The sequence below is a fragment of the Poecilia mexicana genome, unplaced genomic scaffold, assembly GCF_051168715.1.
Source record: "Poecilia mexicana isolate PSO_F unplaced genomic scaffold, ASM5116871v1 scaffold_18, whole genome shotgun sequence".
Classification (NCBI taxonomy): Eukaryota; Metazoa; Chordata; class Actinopteri; order Cyprinodontiformes; family Poeciliidae; genus Poecilia; species Poecilia mexicana.
The window spans coordinates 2,711,390-2,726,379 of NW_028263387.1; the positions used below are offsets into that span (position 1 = coordinate 2,711,390).

General features: G+C 40.2%; 1 protein-coding gene across 1 annotated transcript; it reads left to right on the plus strand.

The window, feature by feature from the left end:
* The first annotated feature begins 1,403 nt into the window (after positions 1 to 1,403).
* Positions 1,404 to 14,225, plus strand: zfta (zinc finger translocation associated). The gene is made up of 5 exons (XM_014988079.2): positions 1,404 to 1,877; positions 6,219 to 6,722; positions 8,106 to 8,462; positions 8,857 to 9,315; positions 10,519 to 14,225. Exons 1-5 carry the CDS (start codon positions 1,754 to 1,756, stop codon positions 11,010 to 11,012), a joined length of 1,938 nt encoding a protein of 645 aa, XP_014843565.2. The 5' UTR covers positions 1,404 to 1,753; the 3' UTR covers positions 11,013 to 14,225.
* The last annotated feature ends 765 nt before the right edge of the window (positions 14,226 to 14,990 follow it).

Here is a 14,990-nt window from a genome sequence, read left to right on the forward strand (position 1 = left end):
AGAACACGCAAACTCCGTGCTGAAAGACCCTGGGCCGGGAATCGAACCCAGAACCTTCTTGCTGCCAGACAACAGCACCACTGCTGACATAAGTGCAGTTGGTAGAAATGAAAGTATACAGTGATGAAAAGGTAACATGTAGGTACAAAATAAAAATTCAAATCACCAATTGTCAAAATAACAGTGACAACATAGGACAACGCTCATCATCAGTTATAGGAAGAGTATGAATTAGAAGGGTATACATAATTTTTTGATATGGCATCTTTAAGTAAAATGTAAATATTAATATATGTATTGTGATGTTTTGAAAAATGTCTATATCATTTCTCTTCTGAGATAAACTTCTGATTTAAGTGAAAATATATTTAGCAAACCTGCCAGAGGTATGAATCATTGTGGTACTGAATATCTTTATGTGAATGTGTTTGGATGTAAAACATGCAGCTATATGTTTTGTGATCACACTGAGACAAAAAGACTAAGGGTTTGTCCTAATAATTTTTTACCAAACCAGTGCTTTTAAAAAGCACATGTAGGCAAAATGTGGAAGATTTAGCTTTTTAAATTGGTATTGGTGCTCATTATCTGGACCCCTTATATCAGAGAATTTAGGGATTTTCCCACTATGCTAAAAAAATTATCAAACTAAACAATCAGTTGAGAAAATAATGAAACAACCATAGCTAAACTAGATGCTTAAAATGATTTATAGACCAGTTCTCCTTTGAGTCTGCTTTCTGTTCTCGCAAGCCCCAGACTGTTGTTCCTGTGAGTCGTTCCTTTCCACTTTCACCACATGCTTTCTCAGTTAAGAGACTCCTGCAAAGTATACCTATCAAATGCAATCATCTGTCCTCGGTTGCCATATTCTTGCAAGGGAGGAGAAACAAAGTCATTAATCTGTATTCTATTGGCTGGGCTTCCTTACCAAGATAACTTTTTCCAATTGTACTGTATCATATTTACAATAGAACTGGACTGTGGTTGAATGCAAATGTCTATATTGAATGTACTGGCATCAACTGGGATGATTTTATTATAAATTGCTATATAACTGAATATAAAATTAATCTGTCTTGCACTGCATAAATTAAATCGAACTGAACTAGGAAAATAAGGCTAATTATAACAGTCAAACTACATAAGTCCCCATTTAAAAAATGTGATCTGGGGCCCTGTGGCCCTGGTGACATGGAACCGCCTTGTGTTTGAACATGAGCTAAAGCGTCTCTGCCATCGCGTGTTTATGATAGAACAACAGCCGTTGTATTAGCAGCTTATCAGCATTAGCGCCTGCTGCTCGCTCTGCCCCCCCTCCGGGGTGGGTGTGCGTCGTCGACGCTGTTACTGTCTCTTTAAATTTACCCAGGAGCCCCTTAAGGAGCCCCAGGGGCCCCTAGTCCGGCTCCCCACCCAGAAGACAAGCAAGAACCTTAAAATACATTACTGGAGGCCTAAGCTGAGACGAGTCTTGCTTGAACACTACAAAGTGTTTTCGCCGGCGGATTGAGTGATTCTATGAAAAGTTAACTTGGCTCCCGTGCGGGGCGCGTGGGAGAAACCCTGGAGAACACGGGCTCCAGAACGATGAGCGCCAGCCAGATGCGTGTCGAACGGTGCCGCGCGGCGGAACATGTTCCTGCTGTGACATGTTGTTCATGTAAGAGTGACATGTCCCGCTCCGCCGCTTCAACCCGCTGAGGAGGGAGGTAGTACACGAGCTACAACTACATCAACAGCCAGGCCAGTGATGGAAGAGAAAGAGACGAGGGAGAGCGAGCCAGTGGACCTCCGCTCTTCCGAACAGTCTGAGTTGCTCTCATTAATAATAAGCGGAGAGGAGGAAACGACGCAGGAGGGGAGCGACTTGGGAGGTAAACGACAAAATGTGTTTTTCTCTTTTCTTTTAGGGCCACAGCTGAGTGGGTGTGCGTGGTTGTCAGTGACACAGCCATTGTCAGTCAGACAGTTAATCCGTGTCAGGGACAAAGCCGTGGAGCGGCATGGCCCCTCTGTCTCTGTGGCTCCTATAAACAAAGGCTCAACAGCATACGAGCTGAAGCGACTCACTGCTGCCATCTAGAGGATAGCGACTGTAAGGCAAGACAAGTTTATTGGTATTGCACATTTCAGCAAGGCGAGCCAAAGTGATTTACATGATGAAGACATAAAACAACAAACGAGCAACAAGCATTTGCACAATACAGAGAAGCTATGAAAAGGTGAAATACAGAGTAAAATTAATGATGCTTCAGTTAATATTAACCACAAGCAGTTCTAAATAAATGGGTTTTAGCTTTGAATTACAGAAACACCGTGTTTCAGCAGTTTTGTAGTTTTCTGCTAGTTTGTTCCAGATTAGTGGAGCATAAAAACTGAATGCTGCTTCTCCGAGTTTGATTCTGGTTCTGCAGATATAGAGTAGACTTGAACCAGAAAATCAGAAGTTGGGTTACAACAACAGCAACAACAACAACAACAGATCTTTAATCTACTTTGGTGCTAAACCATTGAGTGATTTATAAACTAGCTAAAGTACATTAAGGTCAATTCTCTGAGCTACAACAAGCCAATGTTAGGACTTCAGAACTGGATGATAAAAGACTTACTTTGAAATTGTCTTGTGTCAGTGTGTCTTGGAAAGTTTAGGAAAGTCCATCATTATACCCAGATTATGATCTCTAGTATTTAGCTGTAAAAGATGAACCTGTGTTCTCACTTTTGATCAGGCCTTAAATGTATTGAGCACATTTTAAAGAGGAATTAAAATGAGTCATTATGTGGATGTTTGTATGTAACTGAGTGGAATCCTCTTTTTGCCCATTAAGACTTTTACTCTGCAGGAAAAGAGAAACCAGAGTGGACCCAGAACTATTATAAATTGATTATGTCTTTGTAACTTATTGCCAAATTTAGTTTAAGTGGTATTATGTAACTATACTGTTGAGGTCAGAATTATTATCACTCACTTTAATGTGTCCATGGAAATGACCATAATGAAAACTGTTCATACTTGCATTGCTTCTATAAGACAAAATATCTACGTTTGATTAGCTTATTTTATTAAGGTGTACACTATACTGAATTTAACAAGAAAACTGACAAATGACAAGGCCGACATGTAGACCTCCATTGCTTTCTTTACTTCCAAGACAAGTCTGACCATTCAAATAGCTTTAAAACTACAACTGAACATCCAATTAACTTTTCACATCACAAAGTTGATTCAGTCAGCTTTGAATCTTTCCATAATCTACTCTGATTAGCAAGACCAGTGACTACAAACCAATTCCTTGATATTTTCTTTTAGCTGTCTATTTTTCTGTTTTGTATTTGTTGCTGTCTCTTGGTCACGTCATCTTTTAAAAAGAGGTTTTTAATCTTTATTTTACCCGGGGATTTTTTTATCCGGGTAAAATAAAGTTAACAAGAAGAACAGCAATATGATCATAACATTGCAAAGCATTAAGACACAAATTCTGTTGCAAACAGACATGAGTGTGGCTGTAAGCGCAACATTTAAAAAAAAAAAAATCAGATGTCAACAATCATCCCTCGGTCTCTGCCAAGTCATTGCTGCTTAGCTGGATTCTATTGGAGATGATGTGTTAAGGAAGATAATTGTGAAAGCTCTTCATCATGGAAGACTTCACGGTTATCATCCTAGGAAAACTCAGTTACTGAAACAATGGCATCAATACCTGATACCTGACTAGAGTTTGCTCATGTGCATTTGAAACATGGGGATTTCTTTTAGAAGTCTGTTCTTTAGTCTGATGAGACTGATCTTGAGATCTTTGGGCGCAGAGATATTGCTTTTGATTGGAGAAGACACATAGAGACCTTCAACCCTAAAAATACGGCTTCCACTGTTAAACATAGTGGTGAGACTGTTTTGCTGCTTCAGCCACCGGGAACCTTGTTTGTGTTCATAGGATCATGAAAAAGAGTAGTATCTTGTCATTTTGAAGAATCATTTAAAGAAATCTGTCTCGTTTAGATCTGGGTCATGGAGTGGCCCTCAGAGATCACAAATATCAGTCCCATTGAGAATCTTTGGCAGGTGCTTAATGTCAACGACCATGCTAGAAGACCACACAATGTAGATGTGTGGCCTACAGTGATTTGCCATACCTCAAGAGTCAGACATGTCAACCGTATGAAGAACTACAGACAGAAGCTGTCATCAACTGTAAGGCAGACAGGCCACACTATCAACCATCAAATGAATGAGGGCTAATAATTTGACCTTTTCACTTTTGAGTTTTCTTGTTATAATTCAGCACATCACTAATCCACCACAACCATTTCCTTTTAATGTGGTGGAGCAGTATTTAGGTTAAGCTTAACAGCGCCCTCTGGAGTTACCAAATCTAACATTCACAGAATTTGCCCTGACATTTTTTATGAGATTCTGTTAATAAACATGAGTAATTGTATCAAAGTAGTAACAGAAACAAACAAAAGGCAATATAGCTGCTTTGATATTTATAAATATGTATAATGATAAGAATGTTATTTGTATTTGATAACAAATCTGACAGTGTTGATAGTCAGCTGGTTCATATAACCTTGTCAATAAATTAAAAATGTCTTATTTTTAACTGAACATATTTTAAAAATCAAGAATGAAATTTTAGTTCAGTCACAAGTTGTCAAATAAAATTTATGTCAGGGTCATTAAGTCAGTCATTTTAAAATATTATTTTAACATAGTGATGAAAACATAAAGCAACATACAAAACAAACATCCATTTCATATTGTAGAACAATTAAATCCTAAGGACTCACTTGAGATGGCTGGGCATCTGAACAGGATGGATGTCTGGTTTCCCTCCTGACCTTTTTCTTTGCTTTCTTTTTCAGCATCTCTTTATTAATATTAACAAGAGCACATGTACATGCACACTCATAAATACATAAAAATGACCGCAGACGAAAAAAAAAGCAAACACACACAGAGGGGAGAGGCAAAACAAAAAAAACAAAAAGCAGACCTACCAGCAGACCAATCACCATAAACACATATTCTTCTTACCACATGACCTCATGACAAGTCCTCTTCCCACGTCAAGTTGGATATCATTTTGGCCCAGCCATGTGTAAAAGACAGTCCAGATCTCCCAAAATCTGTTAAGCTTTTTATTAGTAAAATAGCTGATCTTCTCAAGGGCAATGTAAAAAGTCATTTATTTAATCCGTTGTGAAATTCCAGATAATGTCTCTTTCTTCCATGAGAATGAAATACAGCATTTAGCTTCCAAAAAACAATCACTAAGTAGGGATCTTGAATTGTTTGAGATAACAAAGTCTTCAGGATACATATTTAAGATGCACATTTTAGAATTTAAAGGAACCTCCTTACCAGTCATCAAACTAATCACAGTCAACACAGCCTTCCAAAAAAACTAATACGTGAGGACATGCCCACTTTGTATGTGGCCATGTCCTTTCTGGGAAGTGCATTTAATGCAAATGTCAGGACTATTCGTGTTGAAGTGAAGCAATCTAACTGGAGTGATATATTGCCCAGCTAGCCACTGTACTGTAATAATTTGGAATTTGTGTTGGCAGATTGAGTATGAATCAAAGCTCAACTCTCTGACCACTTCTGGCTTTCAACTTTCTCCCAGATCTGTTACTCACACTTGTAGAATGCTGCTCGAAGATTCGTTACATTTATCAAAAAACAAGAAGCAAAGAATAGACACCTGTCCCTGAACCTCTATCTTCTAAGAGGTTCACAGCAATGTCTTCTAGTGAAGACAAAGAAGATAGATCAAGATTATTGTGCTGCTGGGACAAAATGAAACGCCGAAATCCGAATCAGAAGATATCAGTAAAAATGTTTTGTAGGAATACAAAATTTTTGTATTCCTACAAAACATTTTTGAAACAAAACTTCAACTTGTTTTGACGTTTTTCAAATGATATAAATACCCTCCCTGTATAGAGATCGGACACCTTGGCTATACTTTTGGTATACCAGAACTTAAAACCTGTGTCTGCTCTACCTGGTTGAAAATCACTGTTTTGGTGAATTGGTGAGAACTGGGATAGTTGATGTTTTTTCCCCAAATAATCAATGAGTATATGGCCAGGTCTGTCAGAGCTGGAGGTAAAGGACAAACACAAGGATTGTCTGTGTGTTCAGCTTAGATCTAATTTACTATTTACCGGTGTGGCTGATCTGTGTATTGTCTTGCTCTATGAAGAAGACAATCTTGCCAATGGCCATGGTGGAGAGGACTCTGAGACAGGTATGGTCACACCTGTGAGATCACCTGCCACCAGCTACTGGAGCATCACAGAGGGACCCGACCACCCACTCCTCCTCTCTCCAGCGCCCGGGCCTTCAAGACGCAAACCCAGGGTCCAGAGAGCGTCACGTCCAGGCCTGAGCAGGATTCCTGGCCGCGATCACCGCCGCTACTACCACGAATACTGGCGCAGCGAGTATTTAATGGACTTTGACCCCCAAAGGCACGGAATGATCTGCATGGTGTGTGGCAGCACGCTCGCCACCCTGAAGCTCAGTACCATCAAGAGACACATCAGGCAGAAGCACCCGGACTCTCTCCTGTGGAGTGCTGCAGACAAGGAGGTGATCCGCTCTGGATGGGAGAGCCATCTGAGTCTGGGGGCAGGTCAGAGGTCTGCTGCTGAACCCTCGCTCCAGGGAGAAGAGGATTCTATGCACTTTGGTCAGCATATAGGTGGTGAGTAGAGCAAGTTTTTTAGATCTCATATTCAGTGGGAATGTGCATTATGTTCTTACTTGGGGTGGCAAGAGGCGGAGAGGACAGTGGTGTGACTTTGTGATTATGTTTTGGGGGCTGTACCCCATCAGTGTATGGGACACTGTGCAAGATAATTGGGATTACAAAAGCCAGATATACAGACTGGATAATATGATTATGATTTCTAACCATTTTCCAAATATTCTTCTATAAAGTGTAGAGTAAATTTGTATTTATTCTTCTCTACTCTAATGCCTCTATATAGAATTTAGTGCAACAAGTTGACTTCAGAAATTGCCAATTAGGTAACTAAGTGAAGAAGAAAGCCAGAGCTACAAGGAATGATTGAGATAATTCTTTGTAGCTCTGGATAAACAAGTCCACATGATAATCTGTGACAAGACATAAGAACTGCTGTTAACAGATGCTCTCTATCCAGCTGGACTGAGTTTGAGCTGCTTTATGAAAAAGAATGGGCAACAATCTTCATCCTTAGGTGTCAGAGCCGTTGGAAATAGACTTGCAGCGGCAATTCCAGCTAGAGATAAATCTCCAAGTACTGACTCAGGTAGACTGAAAATAAACACCATTTCCCACAAACATCACATTTTTTTAATCTAAAAAACCCCAAACATTTAAATTAACATTAATTTCTTTTCATTAATTTAAAACCACACGTCTTTTTCCTTCTTGTTCATAATTGTGCGATTACAGAAAAGTGTGATCCAATTCATCAAAGTTTCTTGTTAAAACATGACAGCTATGCTGTTTTTCTGTTCAATAATAACTGGCAGCAAAGGACTAAGAAAATATATACATGTGCTAATGAGAAGTTGGCAAGCATGAATTGAAGCAAACATGAAACATTTTCACTCTTTGAAGAGACCCAGTGTCAGAAAAGTCTTGTTGTGGTTCTGTTAGAGTTCTGCTGCTCAAACTGAACCAGCAGCTCTGTGGGGAGACTCACACTAACATAAGAAATTATCTTTACAGTCCGAGCCTCCAGCAGGCAACTGGGTTAAACTCCCATAAGGAATAGTTTGTAATATTCTTTACAAGCTATTCTGTTAGGAACAGCAGAACCCAACAATCTGCTACCTGACTTACTGCTTGAGTTAAGATAACTGTTGGAGAGCAAAGGTACCAGTTTAACATCCCAAAGCAGCACATTACCTGCTTTACACTTCACTATCTGAACTCATCAAGCCTAACAATGGACCGGGCTATCTGTAAGCTACAATCCTCTGATAACTGCTTTCTTAAATAAAAGATCCTGATCTGCTTCTGTTTCTCAGGTTGTGTTCTAAACAGATGTTTTTTATGTTTGTTTTGTCTGGATGTTCCAAAATACAATATACCCAGAAACTCCAGATCCAGTCCCACTGCAGGAGCACCAACAGCAGCACCCCGCTTTGACTCCACGGACCGTAGAGGACGAGAGCCTCCAACCCCAAGCGGAGGAGCATGAGCTCCCCGGCCCGTCGGCGCGGACCTTGGAGCGCTACCTGAATGACTCTCTGCACGCTTGGTTCCGCCAGGAGTTCCTGATGGAGTATGAGGCTGAGGCCGGCCGCCTGCTCTGCATGGTGTGTGGAGCAGTACTCCCCTCGCTCCACTTGGATCACATAAAGAGCCACGTGCTGGAAACCCACCCCAACTCGCTGGTGTACAGCTCAGAGGAGAAGCACTGCATCCTACAGGCCTGGGCCCAGACCCACGGTGAGAACATCAGCCACTGTCGAGTCAAGTTTATTTGTATGGCACATTTCAGCAACAAGGCAGTTCAAAGTGTGTTACATCACAGCCTCAAACATAAGGCATAAGAAAATTTCATTCTATGTTAGATTCACGTTTGCAATAAATGACTACTAAGGTACGGATGATTAATGTTATGATTTTCTTTCTCATCACCCCCTAATAACTTAATATCCTGATCAACATCACCATGGTAACATCTAGCCTCTGCTGTGTCCTAGAAAATGTTGTAGAGATGATGATTCAAAGGTTTGTTGCGTTTATGTTGGTAAAAGTGCTTGAACCTTTGGAGAGCCTTTAAGTGGTGCATTATTCTGGGTAGAACCTGAATGCTGTGGGTCTGTCTGCTCTCTGCCAGGTGAACCAGACTCAGTCAAGTCAGAACCTACACCCAACACCAAAGCAAAGGGGGTGGACATTTTCACAGAAGACCTTAAGACGGTTCCAATCAACGCTGACATGTTCCCAGAGGGTGACAGCACTTTAACTCAGGACATTCGTCTGATCGGTGAGGATGGAGGGGTCGGGGCCCCACACCTGCCATCCCAGCCTCCCCGGCAGTCCAGGAAGAGGCGATTGAGAGGGGGTGACCCCTGGCGACTCCGCCTCGACTATCTAGTAGCCTATGGGCCCCAAGATCAGGGCACTTTTTGCATGGTGTGTTCTCAGGTCTTGCATGAAAGCAAGGTGAGCAGCTTCCGGCGCCACATTCAGGAATGCCACCCTGAGACCACAACGCTGAGCCGACAAGAAAGAGAAGCAATGGCTGCTGCCTGGACCAAAGACTCGTCTGCTGATGGAATGCAAATACCAGATGGTGAGAAATGTTTCCACATTGTTGTGCTTTATTCAGCAGTCACTAAATCCTGACTATTACCAATAATTAATAGCATCCTGCCCTGCAGTTATCATACGCTGTCACCTTTCTGTCTTGTAAACAATGCTCTTCTTGTTAAATAGTATGAATAATTAGTCATTTAGTCATGTAAATAATGTTTGTTGTCTTATGCGCTGATAAAATAAATGTTTAGACCTAAGAGCACAATGTGTAAAATCATTTTATGATTTTTTTTCACTCAAGAGATTTGACTGAATTTTAGCCCATCCTGTTATTATATTATTAGACATCAGTATTGGTGCATCCCTATTTCTAACAGTTGCACAAGGAAGATTTATCATACAATATTCATTATAGAAGTTAATTGAATAAAAATGATCCTACATAAAGAAAATGTATTTCAAATTTCAAATTTAAAACTTTCCATGCCGTACACACAGTAAGAAAACATGTTTCCTTGTACAATGAAATTCTTAGTTTCCTGGTCACACTGGATGGCAAAATTATAAAATGTTGGATAAATAGTAAAGCAGGGAAAATACAATAAAAATAGGAATATAAACTTTACAAAAATATAAACTATGCACAAGGACAATGTAGATCAGGGCTCCCCAAACTTTTTCCTGCGAGGGCCACATAACTGTTCCCTTTTCTGGTCGGGGGCCGGTCTTAGTTTTTTGAGAAAGAAACCTTAGAAAACTTTTGTTGACGGGGGTGGGGGAGGGTGGGGGGGGGGCTGGATTACTGCCGACGACATATTCGCGTTTGTAGATAGATTTTTACCCAGAATGTAAATGGAAAAAAACCGTGAGCGAAACGGTGACTGGTACTGACTAGTATATATTCTATTGAGAAGTTTCATATCTGCTCAAGAGCCCCCCTGGTGGTTGAAGAAAAATCCACATATATATGAAAAAAAAAAACACTCAATGCTCTCCGGTATTGTTCAGGGGGCCGGACCAAATGAGGAGGCGGGCCAGATCCAGCCCGCGGGCCGTAGTTTGGGGACCCCTGATGTAGATATTTTATACAGATTAGCTGGTATGTGCAGCAATCAGTGAAACAGTGAGGAGCAGTAGTGATAACCTGTTTGTTATTTGCTCTCATTAAAGAGTCTAAACAGCAGTACGTTTGCTGGTCTTTGTTCAACCTGAGGTCCTCCCTCCCTCTCTGTGTCCGTAGAACTGAACCCCAGTGAAGCTGTTGTCTTCAGTACTACCAAAGGCAGAAATGAGGATTCCACCTCTGATGTCTGCGCTCCCCTCAATGCGGTGAACAGCAACGACAGTGCTGTTCACGGAGGGAGGAGCAGATCCAAGGACTGTGGCGTTGCTGCCCCAGTCCCTCGCCACGGCCATTACCCCGGGAAGGACCAGAGGAGGAACTACCAGGTGCGCTGGCGAATGGAATACCTGATGGATTATGACTGTAGGAGACACGGCCTGGTCTGCATGGTTTGTGGAGCCACTCTGGCGACGCTGAAGGTCAGTACCATCAAGCGGCACATCCAGCAGGTTCATCCTCACTCCCTGCTGTATGGCGCTGAGGAGAAGGAGCAAGCCTTGCTGAGCTACAGCCAGACCGCCCTGCACTTCGTCCACTCTGATGACTGCTTCTCCTCCCAGGACCACGGACTCACGCAGGGCGCTGCCTCTCCCGCACAGCTTGGCACTTAGAAAGGGCTTCTGTCTGTTTTCTCTCCTGGCTTCTGTTCAGAAGCAGCCCTTACTTTTCTGTCCCTAAACCATAAAAATGGATGACTCTTCAATTCACCTCTAGTGTGAAATCAGCACGATTGTGTTATAGCAAGAAAGAGTGTAAGATTCAAGTTTACAAAAGTGGGATAACCTCTTTAAAATCCCCTTCAATTTGCTTCTTAGTTTCTACTAGGAGGCTGAAAATGAAGTGATGTCAAAATGTCAAAGCTTCATGAACATTTCAAAGTCCAGTGACTCATTAAGAAGGAACAATGACACTTTATTTAGATTTCCTTTTTGGAAGCTACTGATGTCTTTGCACAAAATGAACCAAATCCTGGCCAACAGAGTGGATTATGTGCTACAACAGATAACACATGAAAGCTATTATTAAGCCATGTGAGTCTGCCTTTTCCATATGATGGAATCCATAAATCAGTGCTGAGAACAGCATAAGAATGCAAAGCCATATTTCATAAGGAGTGAAGCTGAATTGGACTGAAGCAGAGCCTCAGGCAGAGGCTTTATGATGACAGGTTGAGAGTTTCTACTTGGATGATTTCACTCAGCAGGTTAGATCCCTGAGGGGCAAAAAGATTGTTGACAGGACTCAAACATCTTTACATTTAGACGAGACCTGCAGCCAGGACCATGTTGAGCTGATTAGATCTCTTGTTTTTATATTTTGCAACCTTGATCCACAGGACTGGTAGCATCACGATTAATGTCCAACTGTTAGTGTCATGAACTGAATTGAGCTGGTGCTTTAAGTTGTTCTGAGCATTTAGAGAATAATCCCTCAGGTCCAATACACATTACTGCCTGTCAAACTGCTTTGTTCCTACATTTCTCTTTAATTAGCTACAAAAAGAGCAAAATAGTGTTTTTGTTGCAGGTTTCCTGTACCAGAAGAGACATTTTCACACAGATCCTTTGCCAAGTTGTTACATATATGTGGCCACATCACTGACTCATCTGCTGGGTGTAGGAGCTGCTTTTTTATTGCTGCAATGAATTATACCAGAATCAGTAGTTGGTGACATTGTGATGACAACAAAGGCTAAACTAAGAAGCAGTATAAACAGTAAACATTAACATAACAAAACTAATCAGCTACATGCCTGTCAAATGGACGCTAAATATATTTGAAAGTGTTCTCATTGACTTCAATTATAAAATAGTTGAAAAAGAAATATGGACATTTTCTAGTATTAAAAATATGTTTGGGTGATTTGTTTTTTCTCAGCGAAAATTTTTCACTACAAAGTTATCGAACATTTCAGTGAAATTAAAGCAAAGCTAAAGAAGTGTCTCTTTCTCCATCATGGCTTTTCTCTGTCACCGCTACATCCGCTCACTTTATTAGATTTTGCTGCATTTAATTCACATTTTGCCAGATTCAGTGTGCACTGTTGCATCAAGCTTCATAGAAACCATTTTGGTTTCTAGCAAATGGAAAATATACTGAGGTGACTAGCTTCTGTCTCAGTGTCAGCTTTAAGGATTCTGGCAGCTGGAATTGAACTGTTGTTAATGAGACGAACTTACAAATGAGTCTCTGGGCTTTAAAGGTTTTAGGGACACCATTGAATATTTATTTGTTCATATTTGGGGCTTGTTTCTGGTCAGGGCCCAAGTCTTTTCTCAGGAAGTTAGAAACCGAGTGACAGATGAACACAACGCAGCACTTTGTCCCAGAAGCTCTACTAAACTCCACCCCTATCTGTGTGCAGCCAGTAAAATGTTTGACGTTTTTGCTGATGACAATGAATGGAGCGTGCAGCGAGCGACTGCAGACTGCTTAGTCCTTGTTTACAAGTGCAGGTGAAGGATGCCCTCCTCAGTCGTCCGTTTTAATCTCAGTCTAGGTAATACAGCACCATGCATCCTTCCCATCAGCCAAATCATCCTACCTTAACACTGCACAAAAATGTGTAAATATCTGAAAATGAGTTGTATTTTTCCTTTGTATGAGCACTTTTTTGCATCCTGGTTTTTACAAAATATGTTTGTAACTCAGTCCAGTTTTTCTACTTTATTCAAAATTGAGCGATGAAGGCATGTTTTAACGCTGGAGAAATGCTTGTTAAATTTATGAATTCACTTTGCAGACTTTGTTCCAGCTTCATTGTGGTTTTTTTTCCCCCATTCAGTGTACAAAGTTTATGCAACACGTAAAATAATTCTGTCATAGAATGTCACTTCTTCTTTTTCTTCTTCTCTTGGAAAACATATCTCAGGGATTCTGTTTGCATTAACACTTTAATCAGTGATTGTTTTTCGTTTTGTTTTCTTCTAGGCTGTCTCTGTTCGACACTTCTGCATTTACGTGTTGGCTTCAGTTGTGTCACCGTCAAACATAAATACCACAGTGAATTAAAAGCTACATTTTAAAATAACTCGAGCCTAAAATTCTGACTAAAAAAATACAGATTTCTGGAGAATAAATCAAAACTTATGATGTCAAAAGAAAACCTCATTTGATGAGTTAATTTTAGTGACGCAACGATGTGAAAATTTGGGCCGATGTTGATATCTACACATTTCCCCACAATGTGAAGAAACAATCATATAATGCTGACATTGTGTCTCTGCTTCAGTTATCGCTGCATCACTATCACTGTCACATGACCAGACAAACCGCCTGCTTCAAACACATTCACAAGCAGCAGTAAGGGAGTAAAGCAGATTCCAATATGTTGAAAATTGACTAACATTGGCCGATACTGATACTGATATTTCTCATATATCAAACCATCCTACCTTAACAATATCAGGGTCAAAACAATGACAAGCTAAAAGGCACAATGCTTTAAATATGACCTTAAGCAGTCAGAACTGTATCAGCCTTCGTCATGTGACGGTGGGTTCATGACTCTGTGGTATTTATGTGGGACTGACTTTCATAAACAGTTGAAATGTCTTTAATGAAGGATAAAATATTTAATCCAAAGCTAACGTAAAGTGACACGGCAGAACAGGCTCCATCTTTATGGCTCCTCGTCTCTGACATAAGCACTTAATTCATGAGATGATGAAGTGAGACATGATGCGTTGCTTGTGCGTGTGTATGTGTGTGTGTGTGTGTGAAAAGTGATTGCTCTGCCCCTTTCCAACAGGCCAATGTGTGAAATGTGCATCCTGTCATCAGTGAATAAAAACTCATTGATCCTCTAATCCTTTCTAAAGTGAGATTTTGGTGCTGTTGTTTTATATTCTCTTCATGGGTATTTGAAGGCCAGTCAACATTAGACAGTTTACATCTACTGACAGTGTAGATTTATAGATCTGATAATGGTTCATATGCCTCCTAGAATGTCAGAGCATCACTTTGACCTTCAGGATGTTTATCATTTGGTGTCACAGTCAGTGAAGGTCAATTTATCTTTTGAGTTCTGGAACATTTTACTTGGGATGAAGTGATTAATCATGATGATTCGATTATTTGAATAATTGCCAACTAATTTAGTAATCATTAATAGATTGTTAACTGGAGCATACAGATTTTAAAAGAGGCCATCTGCAGAAAGAACAAACTAAAACTATACAGCAAATATATACATTTTGCATTTAAGATAATAGCACCATTGTCTGTAAATATATTCCACCAGAACTTGTCAACTGGCAGTTTTAGTTTCACCTGGGTTTAACTTAGTAAAAAAAATCTCCTATAATGTACGTTTTTTAGATTTTTTTTAGCTTTCTTTGCAACAAATGATCAAGGGTTCGCTAAAGGAATGCTGTTATTGTATTTTATAAAATGTGTATTTTCTTATTTAAAAAAGGAATTCAATTGTTTGTGTTATTATGTATTTCCAAATATTGTACAAAATAAGCTTAAGTGGTGAAATGACAATTATTAAAATAATTGATTACTAATATAATCATTAATTGCAAACCATAAACTGAAATTATTTTACCTTCAAAATCACATGAAGAACCATGCGGTTTATGAGA